Source organism: Molothrus aeneus, chromosome 7 (assembly GCF_037042795.1).
Source record: "Molothrus aeneus isolate 106 chromosome 7, BPBGC_Maene_1.0, whole genome shotgun sequence".
In the NCBI taxonomy this organism is placed as follows: Eukaryota; Metazoa; Chordata; class Aves; order Passeriformes; family Icteridae; genus Molothrus; species Molothrus aeneus.
In genome coordinates, this window is record NC_089652.1 from 979,585 (window position 1) to 994,708 (window position 15,124).

Sequence of the window (15,124 nt, forward strand, 5' to 3'; positions counted from 1 at the left end):
TCCCTCAGTGCCCAACAAATCCAACCAAAATCATGCAACAGTAAGGAGGGGGAAAATCAGGATTTAATATCTTTATCCATGCAGAGTACAGGTTTTTAGTTCCTTAAAGATAATCCTTCCTGCTGTGCTGCAAAATCATAGAATCACAGGTTGGTTTGAGCTGGAAGAGACCACAAAGCTCATCCAGCTCCACCCCCTGTCATGGGACACCTTCCACTATGCCAGGATGTTCCAAGCCCTGTCCAACCTGGCCTGAAATCTGTTGGTACAGGAGAAATTATTCTGTATTTTAATAACATTGCCATGATAACAGGTACCAGGTACCCTTAAAACCAGAGTGGGGTTTGTTTGAAGCAGAACTCACTGCTATTTATATACTATAGAAATATTATATACTCACTGCTATTTATACTCACTGCTATTTATGAAATTTACTATATATATATATACTATATATATATGAAATATATATATACTATATAAATATGAAATATACAATATATACTGTATACTAGTATATAATATTATATACTCACTGATATTTATATAATACTACCTATTTTCCCCCCTAAAAAAGCAAAGGATTGCTTCAAGCCTGGCTGCCTGCAACAGGGAGCACATGGGACTCTCTCATTTGGCTTCCTATGGAAAACCACCCAAAATCTGACAGCTAAAGAGTTTAGACAAACTCTACCATGAATGAAAGTAAGATTTCTTGTAATGAGACAGATCTGATGGAGGAGGTAACTCTGCAATTTTGGGACAAGGCAGGGGTTGGGCTCTGCTCCCAGGGAACAGGGACAGGAGGGGAGGGAATGGCCAAGGCTGGGCCAGGGCAGGCTCAGGGTAGAGAGCAGCAGGAATTTCCCCATGGAAAGGGTGCTCAGGGCTTGGAGTGCAGTTCTCATCCCTGGAGGTGGCCCTCAGTGCTCTGGGCTGGGGACAAGGTGGGCATCAGGCACAGCTGGACTCGATGGGCTGGGAGGGCTTTGCCAACCTCAGTGATTCTGTAACACCCTCAGAAGGTTGAGTCCTTCAGCTGGGATCCCACAGCTGGGGAAAATCCCACCCCAAACCTTATTTTTGCTGTGAAACAGCCAGGAGAGAGCAGCCCCTCTGATGGGGAAGCCCGAGCACAGAGTCCCCCCATGCTGGGGATTACTGAGGCCTTAGGATTTCAGCTTTTCTATTTTTCCTGTATTTTTAATCCTGCAACTCTTTAGTGTACAACTCTAAACTCCATATAAAGTGCTCCCTACTGCTTTCCCATTTTGGTCAGACACAATTCTCCTCTAGGCCTGGGAATCAAGGACACCCTGAGAGATGGAAACAAAAGTGAGTTGGGGGAACAAACTGAAATGACTTCATTACCTGCAGCTGTAATGGGGAGATTAACCCCCAACATGCAAATGGCCCAAACTTATAAAAGTATGAAAACCTTTGTCCATTTTTTGGGTGTACCCCCTGAAGACCCTTCAAGAAATAAAACTGGTTTTTATTCCCTTAATTCTGTCTGGCCTTTAGGTAGCACAAAAATCACCATGAGCTACCCAGAGCAGCACCTGGGCTGCAGCTTCCCCCAGCTCCAGCTGAGCTCTGCCCACCTGGCAGCACACCCAGAGCACCTAAAAACACCAGCAGGGAGCTAAAAATGATTGCAGAGCTTTCCAAAGCAGGGCTGAAGCTGAGGGAAATGTTTTTGGTGTGTGAATAGGTGTGAGTGCCACTGAGCAAGCGTGTGCCAAGGAGCAAAGCAGATTTGTTATTCTGGACTGTCATTTCCCATCATCGTTCTCTTATTTGAAGGCATAATTATCCAAACATGTGGTTTTTAATACTTACAATGCTCATTAACTGCACATTTGCATGTCTCACCATTCCAGCTCTCACAGAGTACCAGCTCACAGCTAAGAACATTGAACCTCCAGCTTTTGGGGGGGATCAAACATCCCAAAAATGATACATTTGCCCAATTTTAGAATTTCATTTTGATGCTGTCTCAAAAGTTTCTGGGCCATGGCCAGCAGAACTGTATTTCCATACCAAGGTGCCTTCAGTACTCAATTTGATCAGTAAGATAAAAGATTCCTCAAATTAGACAGGCCCTACAAAACCTTGATCTGTAAAACACAAGGGAATTCCATATATTTGTTCCTCTGCTGCAGTTTATGAACAGGTAAATAAAAACTCACAAGCTTCTCAAGCACTAAACCTGTAGCAACAAACACACCTGATCAGAGGAAAAATGGGGCTGGGAAGTATAAATAGCAAATAGAAAATTATTAAAGTGTCTTTGTGGAAAAAAGACAACCCCAAGACTTATGAATATCTGACAGTCACTCTCTGTCTTTTCATATTTATTTGGAAAGACAATGAAAGGATCAAACCAGCCAGTTTAGCAGCTCTGAAAGACAATAATTTTACACTTGGGCTGAGAAATGAAATAAAATTATAGCTAAAAAAAAAAAAAAAAAAAAAAAAAAGCTGCCTTAACAAGCTGGAATAAAACCCCACTTTTGTTTCCCGTGCAGACTTTGGCAGGGAGAGCCAGGCCCCCAGCAGCAGCCTGGGCTGTAATTGTGCAAAAAAAGGCTGGTGATATAAATCACCAAAGGTTAATGATCAGGATGTGAACAGAGGGACTTGTTTACAGAAATAGCATGCAATTTAAAATTTACAAGAGATTTAATGCCACCGCTTGGCAATCACTAAAATCAACAGCCCAGAAAACAGTGACATTAAGAAAAATATTACAGTTCTAATCATTCCAAAATAAGTCAATTAGTGTTAGGGCATGAGCTGGCGATTACTTGACCCATTTGGTTCGCACTTAAGTGAAGAGAAAAAAAAAAATCCCCCTCCCTTATAGCGAGATTACTGAGTTGTGACCTATTTTGCATTCCCTGTTCCTCACACCATCCCTCTTCCATGCTGCTGGAGATGGTGCTGGTGGGTTTTTTTCTCCCCCTCCCCTCCTCCTTGCTTGGTTTGCGAGTCGTTCTGACCTTTGACATTTGTAATAATAATAAAAAAATATATATATTAAAAAAAAAAAAAAGTAAGTTTGTAATTGTGTTGTTTGAAGGTGGAGAGGGGAGGGGGGGGAAATAAATACATAAAATTCCATGTGCTATTATACAGAAGGCATGATGGGTGCCTTGGGTGGGGGAAAAAAAAAAAGCAATGTAAGTCAATTTGTGAACTTTGGCACTGGGTGACCTTTAGAAATACAACAATATCCAGAATTTACAAGCAAGAGTAGCACATGCAAATGACCCGGCACTGTCTCGCCTCTGGATTAGAGCTGCAAAGAACATTATGGAGAAGGCTTGCACAAAACAAATTAAGATTGTTACTTAAATGTCATGGCACACTATTGTATTTGGCTACAGATCATTACACCTGATACTAACACTTTTAAAAACCGTAATAACTTGGGAAATATTACATTGAGTGCCCACATGGAGAAAGGGAAAATATATATATATGTATCTCTTAAAAAATTAAATAAATAAAAGGAGAAAATGGGTTCCTGAAGTAATTTAAACATCACCACTCCACGACTAGAGGGAAAGGTCAAAATTTAAGTAAGCTGAAAGGAACATGAATGGCAAAACAAAAGGCACGAAGAGAAAGATGAAAAGACCAAGTGGAATGACTCTGCAAACAGGGGGTGGAAACAAACACGCATGCTCGGGGCAAATCTCATCTCCAGGGGCAGAGGGAGAGGGGCGAGGAGGGTGAAATTCTGCAGGGGTGGGTTAAAAAAAGGGGGGGAGAGAGGAGGTGTTTGTCTGGGACAGGTGGGGTTGTTACCTTCGGTGTTGGTGCTGCTGCTGCTGTAAATATTTCGCAGGCTACCAACACGGTTTAGTTTCCAAGCTTTGCGTTTGGCTGCGTCCAGAGAGCAGGAGGGGAAGAGAGAAAAAAAAAATAATAATAAAAAAGAGAATAAAAATAAAGAAAAAAAGAAGGGGAAGGAAGAAAAAAAAAATTTGTTTTTTGTTTTTGTTTTTTTTTTCAATGAAAAAGGGGAGAAAAGAACCATCAAAAAGCATGTGAAGTAAAATCCAAGCACGAGCCTGTTCACACGTGAAGAGCTACACACAGAAAATGCACACAAGGACCACTCAGCCCCTGCAATCCATGGCCAGTGTGGAAAACCTCATATTCAGAGTGATTCTTCTTTCACTCACCACAACATGACACGATTTGACAAGATTAAATGGAGCTGCTATTGGAATAGACAAAAACAGACCAGTAGAAGTAAAAAAAAAAAAAAAAAAGAAAAAAAAAGGCAAAAAAAAAAAAAGGCAGGAAGTATTTGTGCAGAAGATACAGGACTGGACAAAACAGCTACAGTAAAATGTGATTTACTTCATGACAAAACACAGCCAGACAAGAGCTCCTTTTCCTCCAAAAGCCTGTGGGGATCACTTGGTGCCCAGAGTTCACCCTTAAACCTCCTTTAGAAACTGAGGTGATGATGTAATGACCTAAAACCCTCATCCCAGCAAATGTTCTTTGTAGCACTGAGCTCAGAGGAAGCAGAACCATAAAATAAATCCCAGAATGGTTTGGGTTGGAAGGGACCTCAAAGCCCATCTTGTTCCACCCCCTGCCATGGGCAGGGATACTTCCACTATCCTAGGCTGCTCCAAAATTCCTCCCCCACTGCAAAATCTAAGTGTTTATTTGGAAAGGAGGGGAAAAAATGGTCTATTTTTTTACATAGAATAGCAGCATCCTTGTTTTATTAGAATTGACCCAAACTTTGAGATCCTCTGAGCTGCTGCTTCACAATGAGCAGAAAATCTGGCTCAAAAGCACCCTGCTCCCAGGCTCATTAGAGGAGAGCACATTGTCACCCTCTTTAGAATCTTGAAGTTAGGCTGGGTTGCCTCACACAGGAACCAGATGAAACATCTGAGTAGACCAGGACACCTGAGAGCCACTGGAAGAACAGGAAAGTGCTGGAATTGCCCTGTCTGGAAGTGTGTAAATGGCATTTGGACGTGGGACAGGGTTTAGCAGTGATGAGTTGGTGGTTGGACTCAAGAAGTCTCCTAAGGGACCTCAGACCCTTCTCCCTCCCACCACCAGAGATGTCCCTCACCCTTTAGGATGTCATCCACACCCCACAACACAGCCAGTTTCAGGATACAATAATTTTAAAAATTCCTTTCAATATTTATGGGGGAATTTCTGTAACGCCCCAGGGAACTCAGACCAAACAGCTGCTGACAGGGAGAAGGAACAGTGCCACAAAATCATTCCAGGCTTTAACAGAAAGCTCCATTTTCAGCTGAAGAATTAAAGCTGGAAGAGCACTGTCTGTTAGGCCAGGTATGATTTGAATAAAGCCATCTGCAGGTTTTAATGCTCCATACTGAAGAGGAGGACACATTCTGAGTGACATCACCAAATCTAAAAGTGTTTCCATTGGGTGCATCCTTCAAGCTGGAAGGACCCTTTCATTTAAAGACCTGTTTAAGAAGTCTCTGCACTAGAGAGGCACAATTGCCCTGCAGAAAACTTGTTTTTCCTCTGAAACATTTACATATAAATAGGCAAAATCGAGGTTTGGCACCCCTCTGAAAGGGAAGATGGTCTCCAGTGCACAGAGATCCTTTCCCAGAGCCTTTCCCATTTTTCACACTTTAATGGCATGTTTTGTGTGCAGGACTGAACCTGCAGCCTGCTTTTCTATTAACCTATGGATGAAATAATCCATTTTAATGTGTTAAGTGTCAGGCCTTTCCCTTCCCTTTCAACAAATGGACTTTTCCCACTGAGATGCTGACACATCCACATGCATCCTTTGGCATCCACTGGGCTCCTGCCTGCTTCCTCCAGGTGCCTTTAAGGATTCAGTAATGCTTTGGACACTGCCAAGCAAAGGCTCTGCAGGGTGATTGATGTGTCAGGAGAGCAGAGCCATCTCAGCCTGCCTGCCTCTGGAATTACACACTGCTGGTACCCACAGCCAGGCTGCAACAGGCCCTGCAGCTCATTAGCTGCCTGCTTTGTCTTTCAATTATCTCCCAGGATATTCAGTTGATCTGCTCTGGCTTCACTTCCTGGTCCCCAAAGAAAACCCAACAAAAGCTCTGTTGCCAGCTCCAGAGATATCTATATCTATATCTATATCTATATCTATATCTATATCTATATCTATATCTATATCTATATCTATATCTATATCTATATCTATATCTATCTAATCCATATGATCTATATATATATATTTATATCATCCATATAATCTATATATATACATATCTATGTCTATTATCCAAATCTATTTTCTACATAATATATATATATGATTGGGGTTGGGGTTGGAAACCAGTATATTTTATATATATATAAATATTATATCTATTTCTATCTATCTATCTATCTATATCTATATATCCCTATATCTATATAATCCATATTATATATCTATATATCTATATATCTATCTATCTAGATAGATAGATATATAGATATCTATCTAATATCCAAATCTATTTACTATATCATATATCTAGAAAATATATATTTCCTAGATATATGATATAGAATATAGATTTGGATATATTTCATATATATATATTATTGAAATATATATATATTTCATATATATATGATTGGGATTGGAAACCAATGTATGATCGATCTATCTATCTCTCTATCTCATATATCTATAGTTATATCTATATCCCTATATCTATATAATCCATATAATCTATATATATACATATCTATGTCTATTATCCAAATCTATTTTCTATATAATATATATATATATGATTGGGGTTGGAAACCATTAGATTTATATATAAATATATTAAAAAATATTATATCTATGTATCCCTATATCTATATAAACTACATTATATATAGCTATATATCTATATAGATATATATCTATATATCTATGTCTATTATCCAAATAATTTTCTATATCATATGTATATAGAAAATATACATTATATATATATATATATATATATATGTTATAGAATATAGATTTGGATCTATTTCATATATATATGATTGAAATATATATATTTCATATATATATATGATTTGGGTTGGAAACCAATATATGATGTATCTATCTATCTCAAATATCTATAGCTATATCTACATCCCTTTATCTATATAATCCATATATATATATATCTATGTCTATTATCCAAATCTATTTTCTTTCTATATATTTCAAGATTTTATATATATATATATTTCTATATATTATATTTTATTAATATAATATATATATAATTAGGGTTGGGGTTGGAAACCAGTATATTTTAAATATAAATATATATAAAAATATTTTATCTATCTATCCCTATATCTATATAAACCCTATTATATATAGCAATATATCTATTTAGATATATATCTATATATCTATCGATTATCCAAATAATTTTCTATATTATATATATAGAAAATATATTTTTCTATATATGTGATATAAAATATAGATTTGGATATATTTCATATATATATATGATTGAATTATATATATATGTCATATATATATGTGATTGGGGTTGGAAACCAATATATGATATATCTATCTCATATATCTATAGCTATATTAATATCCCTATATCTATATAATCCATATAATCTAAATATATATACACATCTATGTCTATTATCCAAATCTATTTCCTATATAATATATATATGATTTGGGTTGGAAACAAGTATATTTTATATATAAATATATAAAAAGTATTATATCTATCCTTATATCTATATAAACCATATTATATATAGCTATATATCTATCTATTATCCAAATCTTTTTCTATATCATGTATATGAAAATATATATATAATATAAATATTGATTTGGATATATTTCATATATATATGATTGAAATATATATATATTTGACATATATATATGATTTGGGTTGGAAACCAATATGTGATATATCTACCCATCTATCTCATATATATATATCTATATATATCTATATTTATATATAATATGTATATAAAATACATATATGCTTAATCAAAAAACTCCAACTGGTTATCAATAACCAGATAATGAAGTAAGAAATACTTCATTATCTAACAGAAAAACTCAAATTAAAAATAAAAACAAAATCTTTAAGACAGACTGATTTTTGAAGCAATTTCTGGAAGTGTGTTTTCCTCCAAAAATGCCACCAAGAAGTGTTTCCAACTAAAGATTCCAGGAAAAAAAAAAAACAACCAGGCAAACCTTCTCAAACATCTGGAATGAAGGTGACAACTTTCCAGCATTTAATTTGACTTTTCCTGAAGTGGCAAACAGCATTGGCCCTGGGATATTGAGGATCCAGGGAAGCTATGGCTGCCCCATCCAGACCAAGCCCAACATTTGAACAAACACCCCAAAGTGCCCCATTTACCCCCATTCTGAACCCTCCAGGCATGGTGACTCCAGCACTGCCTGGGCACCTTTCAGAGGAGCAAATGTCCTTGTCCCTGAGCAGGGAGGGTGGCAGCAGCTGCAGCTGTGGCAGGACATCCAGCAGGATGTGGGGACACAGATCAGCCCTCGGCTGGTGCCTCTGGGTGCTCCCTGGGAGCTGAGCTACCCCCAGGGGTGCAGAAAAACCTTTTACACCTGCACAGCAGGGTGAGAAGAGCTATGTTGGAACAGGAAGGAAGAAACCAAGCTCCAGGACAGCCTTTTGTAAAGATATGGAGGAACTGGGAATCAATTAAACTTAATCACTCCCAATTACCACCTCTCTTTGTATCTCCTCAGGCCATAACTTTACAGCTGTGAGCAGCCAAAATTTCTGTGTTTGCCTTCTTTAATAGGCCTGCTATTTCTCCTCTGCTAATGCAGCTGCTTGTCCTGCCCAGTTTTGATTAGCCAGGTTCTGCACCAAATGTGTTTCCTGCCACCACCATCACCTAGCATTGCTCCCAAAAGCAGGAGGGGTTTGTAGGAAGGGTTTAAGCCCACGTGTGATCTGAGGACACATCTGTTTGTTACCTGGCAAATTCTCTAAGGATGCTCAGGATGCTACAGCCAACAAAACCCTGCATTAACCCTTTCCAACCTGCTCCAATTTCACTGCCTGGGGTCTCTGCACAAATCACCAACGGGATGGGACTGCTAGGAATGTGCCTTGAGCCGTTTTATTTTCCAGCATCAGTCTCATTACATGGTTCTGACAATGGGAAGATGCCAGCAGCTCACATCCCCGGCAGCAGACAAAGAACTGCATGTTACAACTTCCTTTAAAAGTTTTTGACCAATCACACAAAGCAGAAGCAGGTTGACAGTACTTCTGTCCAACCACTGAAAGCACACGTACCTTTGGTTAAACAATGTTCGCTTATTTTAGATGCAACACCTGCTTGTAAGCATTAAAATACAATGCACAGAGCTGCATTATTAAGCTGAGAACTTCCTAATATCTTGGTAGATAAACTTTTCTGTAGCTTAGGGAGTTACTCTAGCCAAGCACTAATACACAGACCATGGTTCTATTTGTCCTTACTTTTCTACTTTTTACATAATTTTTCTGCTGACAAATTTATGGCTACAGCTTAATTCTAATCGCACTTCTGCTCTCTCTGAGGCCTGCCTTTTGTAGCATTCCTAAAACCCTCTGATTGTAAGGATTCCCACAATTCCCCCTTCCCACCACCATCACCTAGCATTGCTCCCAAAAGCAGGAGGGGTTTGTAGGAAGGGTTTAAATTTAAACCCATGTGTGATCTGAGGACACATCTGTTTGTTACCTGGCAAGTTCTCTAAGGATGCTCAGGATACTACAGTCAATAAAACCCTGCATTAACCCTTTCCAACCTGCTCCAATTCAGCTCTTTTCCCATTCTGATAAGCAGAAACACACTTTTATTCCTGGCAGAGTGTTCACATGCACAGAAACCTCACTCCAGTGCTGCAGCCGAGCATTCCAGATGTGCTAATGTCACCTCTGGTGTGGCTGTGACAGAGCTGCTGGCTGATTAGACAAACAGTCCTCAGCCAGCTGATTAAAAGCTGCTGTGGCTGCTGGGCTTTGTGTCCGAGCCTGGGCAGCCATGGTGGAGGAGGAATTACATGAATTACATCCCTGGAGTGTGCTGAGCAGGGCTGATTAAATGAGGCACGCCACAGCCCTCAGCATCAATTATCAGAAATAATAGGATCTCTGCACCCAGGCTGGGGGAAGGGGGCTGCAGTGTCAGGTGCTTCCCAGAGCATCCTCCCAGTGCCCAGTGCCAGAAATAAAACCAGCCAGGCACCCCAGCACTGCAATTCCACACTGAGGAATGGCAAATGAGGAAAATCCTCCTCCCACAGCACAGGGCAGCTTCTCCAGGTAGCACCTGCCCAGGAAAATGGATTTCTGAGAGGAGGATGGCAGGCAAAGCTGAATATTTAGGGATAAACTTCAGTCCTCCCCCTGCTCTTCCTGGAGATTTCCTGCACCACACGTGGTTCCAGCAGGGGCAGCCTGGGGAGTCTCCTCTCTTCTGGGGGAGCAGCTTGTCCAAGCAGACCCCACCCTCTGGTCAGAGGACTGAAATGATCTCATTGAGAGGCAGCTCAGGACATTCTCAGATCATGCCAATTTGCAAATTTGCAAATCCTCAGATGCAAATTTGCATGCAAATTTGTCTCTGTGACTGTGAAGGGGCTGGACATTGTCTTATCCTATGTGAAAGCAGAAATGACAAAAATTCCTCAAGAAAGGGTTAAAAAACCATCAAAACAAACCCTAGACCTATCTAATCTAGATCTATACATAAATATGAATGTCTAAGTAAAATGATATTGCACTTCAAGATCTGTCCAACACTACATTTTAAAATGAAAAAAATGCCACAAACTGCATGGATCTTATCAATACACAGACTCATGAAATGGTTTGGGTTGGATGGGACCTTAAAGACCCCTAAAGATCTGGTTGCAACCCCTATTTTAAAATATCATTATAAATATTATAATAAATATTATAATAAATACTATCATAAATATTATTATAAATATTATTTTAAGTATTATTCTATTATTTAAATATTTTTATACTTATAAAATTCCCTGTTTTTCGATTTATTCAACCAGATTTCCACAATGAACCATCTTTAAACACCTGAAGGTGACTCTGAAGTTTCCCAACATTTCTGTTTGGAGCAGGAGGGATTATCAGGATGCATATCCCAAAAGACAAAACAAAAAAAAAGGGGGGAGACAGAAGATATTTCATGTGGCAACAGCTCTTACTACTCCCTTTTTGGACTCCAGAAGACTGAGAAAAAACAAGCTGATGTAAAGTAAATTAATAAAAGTGCTGAGTTACAGAAATTTCCCCAAATCCAACTCAAACTATGTGGTACAAAAAACCCCAACTCTTTCCTGTGCCACTGAAATCCTTTCCCATGCTCTATTTTAGACCCAGCAAACACTCTAAAAGCAATACTTCAAATCATATGAATAGTTAATTACGTTTGCCTTCTCCTCAGCTTTGAACATTTCAAATGAAGGGGGAAAAAAATGAAAACACATTCATACTTCTGCTGGTGACAGGGGAAAAAAGTTACTTTAATTAAACATTTCTAAAAAATGTTTTTAGTTCTTTTTTTTTTCCCCTCCTGCCCTTGCAATATTTCTCCACCCAAACTTCTGCAGTAGGTAAAGGAGTCACTAAATGATTTCAGTGCCTTTCCAATGCACTATAAACATACAAGATTCCAATTGACAAAAAGGAAATGGTAATTGGAAACATTTTTCTCAGTTTTTCATTATCTGAAGCAGAAAATTATGGCTCTTTTCTACACACACACACACAAAAAAATCCTTTTCAACCACCTAGAAAAATTGTCTTTTAATAAAAGCTTTAAATTATACTATCATATTTCAAAGGCAATGAACAGTTAAAGCAGCTAATCAAAGGTATAATTATTTAATGACTCTGACTGCTGCTATGTAGCAGGGCTGGAATGGCATGGCTGTGATCAGCACAGCCCCAGCTCCAGCTCTGGAGCATTCCAGCCACCCATTCCCAGGGGAAGCTCCTCCACTTTGGGGTGACTTCACCAGGCCAGCTGAGCTATTATGGAATTAAGGGAATTTCACTGCTTTCTTTGTACACAACTGGACTAAAAAAAAACCAAAAAAACCCCACAAAATGACCATAAGAGGTTTTCCTGCAGAGGAAATGAAAATATTTCCCTGACAAAATGGGATTTGTCAAGATCATAACTGATGTTTTTTGCTTTCACTTTTAATGCTACATGACAGTTTTCTGTAAAGCCCAGCTGCCCCACTCTAGTGATTCAAATGTAAAACATCCCCTCCCCAAAATGTGCTTATTGAAAATCTGTCTTAAATGCATTTTAATATTTTTATTGAAAGGAATCTGTATGAATTTAAATATATAAAAATAATTTAAATATATTTTAAAAATTTACTCCAGGTGAGTGAAGCTGCGAGCAAGCAGAGCTTCTGACTCCATTCCATTGCTTTTCTCATGTATTTTACAACTGGAAATATGACTGGAGTAACATGCAATCATCAGGCATTAATTAAAGCAGCTGTTCAGAAGTGTACAGTGCACCTTGGCTTAATTTAATTTACAACAGAGCAGTTTGTGCCATTACATCTGAGCCTCCACCCTAAATATTAACTTCTATTTTTCTGTTGTACCAAATTCCTGGGGTTTTGGTTTTTTTTTTTTTTTTGGCTACTCAGCTAGATTTCACAGAATCACAAAGGTTGGAAAAGACTTCCAAGATTATCAAGTCTTGACTAAATGTCACAAAGCCCAACAGCAAAGTGCCACAAATATTCATTTTTTGAGCACTTCCAGGGATGCTGCCTCCCACCACTACCCTGGGCAGCCTGTAAGATATTGGACCCTCTGGAATCTCAAAGATATTCACATTTCTACCCAATTGCCTTGATCCTGGGGTCAGTGTCACGCCTGTCACCAGGACCACGGGAGCTCAGGTGACACCAGCACTGGGGTGGCACTGGAAACCAGACACGGTGGGGGAGCTGCCCCTGCCAGCTCCACACCTTGGGGCACTCTGGGATCAAAGGGGACACCCAGGGACACCACACCTGGCAGGAGAGACACCTGTGACAAAAACCCTGCTTGATGGGACACCAAAACCTGTTGGGTTTGTTGGGAAAGTTCTGACAAAGGCAGGAATGATGAATTTGATTTTATGTTTTTAGAAGGTTAATTTATTATTTTATGATATGATATTATATAATATTAAAGAATACTATATTAAAGAATACTATATTAAAGGATATTATATTAAAGAATACAGAAAAGATATTTATTTAATGTTAAAAAGTTAACAATGAAAACTCGTGACTCTTCTTAGAGTCTTGACACAGTTTGGTTTTGAGTGGTTAAAGAGTTAAAACAACTCACATTAGAATTTAGTGAAATAATTACTAGTGGGTAAACCATTTTTAAATACATTTTTAATGAGTTAAACAGGGGAGAAGTAAATGAGATAAGATTTTTTTTTTTTGAGGCTTTTTAGCTTTTTGGGAGAAAAATTTTGGATGAAGGAATTTTTTTCAGAGAATGTGAATGCTACAAAAACCACCTAGGTTTGGAGAGCCCTCCTGGCAAAGGAATGGCTCCGGCTGGAAGGGTCACCCAGCCCGAGCTCCCTGCAAGAACAATTCTGGAACACAAAATGCACCTTCACCAAAGCCCACTTGAAGGAGATGAGGAAAAAAGGCTGAAGAGGAAATAAAATTTGGGGGAAGAATCCAGGGAACTTCTGCCAAGGTGTGTTACAGAAAGCAAGTCAAGACTGAGCATCAATATTCATGGAATTCTTCCAGCTCTCATTTCCTGGAGATTTTTTGTAGATACAAGTGATGAAGAATTTGATTTTCCCAATGCCCAGGTCAGTGTCACTTTGATATTCCAGCTCTGACTTACCCTGAAATGTGAACTACTGAACAGAAATCAGAATGATTGTTACCACCTCCCATTTTGCTCACCTTTAATCCACATCATCCACCCCACTGCAGAAGGGAAGTTCACACAAGGTAAATATTGGATTTGCAGGGAATGCCCTGACAAAGGCAGGAAGGCTAATTTATTATTTTATAATACTATATATATATAATATAATACTATATTACTATATTACTATATTATATTAAAGAATACTATACTAACTATAATAAAGAATAGAGAAAAGATACTTACTGAATGCTAACAATAATAATAATAAATAATAATAATAAATATGAATAATAATATATCATAACAATAAATAAAAATATAATAATAAAAACTCCTGACTCTGTCCAGAGTCTGACACAGCTTGGCCCTGATTGGCCAAAGAGCCAAAACAACTCCCAGCAGAATCCAATGGAACAATCACCTGTGGGTAAACAATCTCCAAACACATTCCACATGAGCACAGCACAGGAGAAGCAAATGAGAGAAGAATTGTTTTCCTTTTCTCTGAGGCTTCTCAGCTTCCCAGGAGAAAAACCCTGGGTGAAGGGATTTTTTCAGAGAATGTGAATGCCACAGGTAAATAAAAACTGAGGCACACACAACACACAAACTCCAAATTTGTGTATATCTAACATAAAAATGAGTTCTTTGTGACTTTGCACCACTTGTGAAAATGATCAGGAGCCAACCTGCCAGAGTTGAGTGTTACTTGTTCAGCACCACCCTGCTTGTGGTGCAACATCTCCTGTGAGAGTAGGGATTCCTCACTGGAAAAATCCTGCTTGGAGCTATTCCCTGTGCTCACTTCCCCCACAAAGTGCTCAGCCACATGTGACGATTATTTCTCTACAAACCTGAATGATCATGCAAAGACAGGGGAATGATTTAGGCTAGAAAAGACCTTTCTGACCATCTCCCTTTGTGCCTGAGCTTCCACATCACCCTGCACTGACAGAGCAGGAGACTCCCAGTCCCTTGCCTTGGCTAAACTGGAAACCACAGACCTGCAGGTGTTGGGTCCTTCAGTATGAGGAGGACAACCTGAGCATGGAGGGTTCACTGGAACTCTGAGTTTGGCAGAAGTTCCTACCCAGAAGTGCAGCCACAGCACCCACAGGCTTGGCTGTGTCAGCAGGAAATTGGACAGGACATGGGGG

The 15,124-nt window shown here is 38.9% G+C and overlaps 1 protein-coding gene across 8 annotated transcripts in view; it reads right to left on the reverse strand.

Moving 5' to 3' along the window:
- Window positions 1-15,124, reverse strand: part of AGAP1 (ArfGAP with GTPase domain, ankyrin repeat and PH domain 1) — a 327,174-nt gene that overhangs the window by 55,286 nt on the left and 256,764 nt on the right. For 5 of the 8 annotated variants that reach the window (XM_066553384.1, XM_066553388.1, XM_066553389.1 and 2 more), the window contains one exon: window positions 3,817-3,894. The exons of the other annotated variants lie outside the window; for them this stretch is intronic. In XM_066553384.1, the coding sequence (XP_066409481.1) occupies window positions 3,817-3,894 (78 nt within the window). The remainder of the gene's footprint in view (window positions 1-3,816; window positions 3,895-15,124) is intronic. 8 annotated transcript variants of the gene reach the window in all.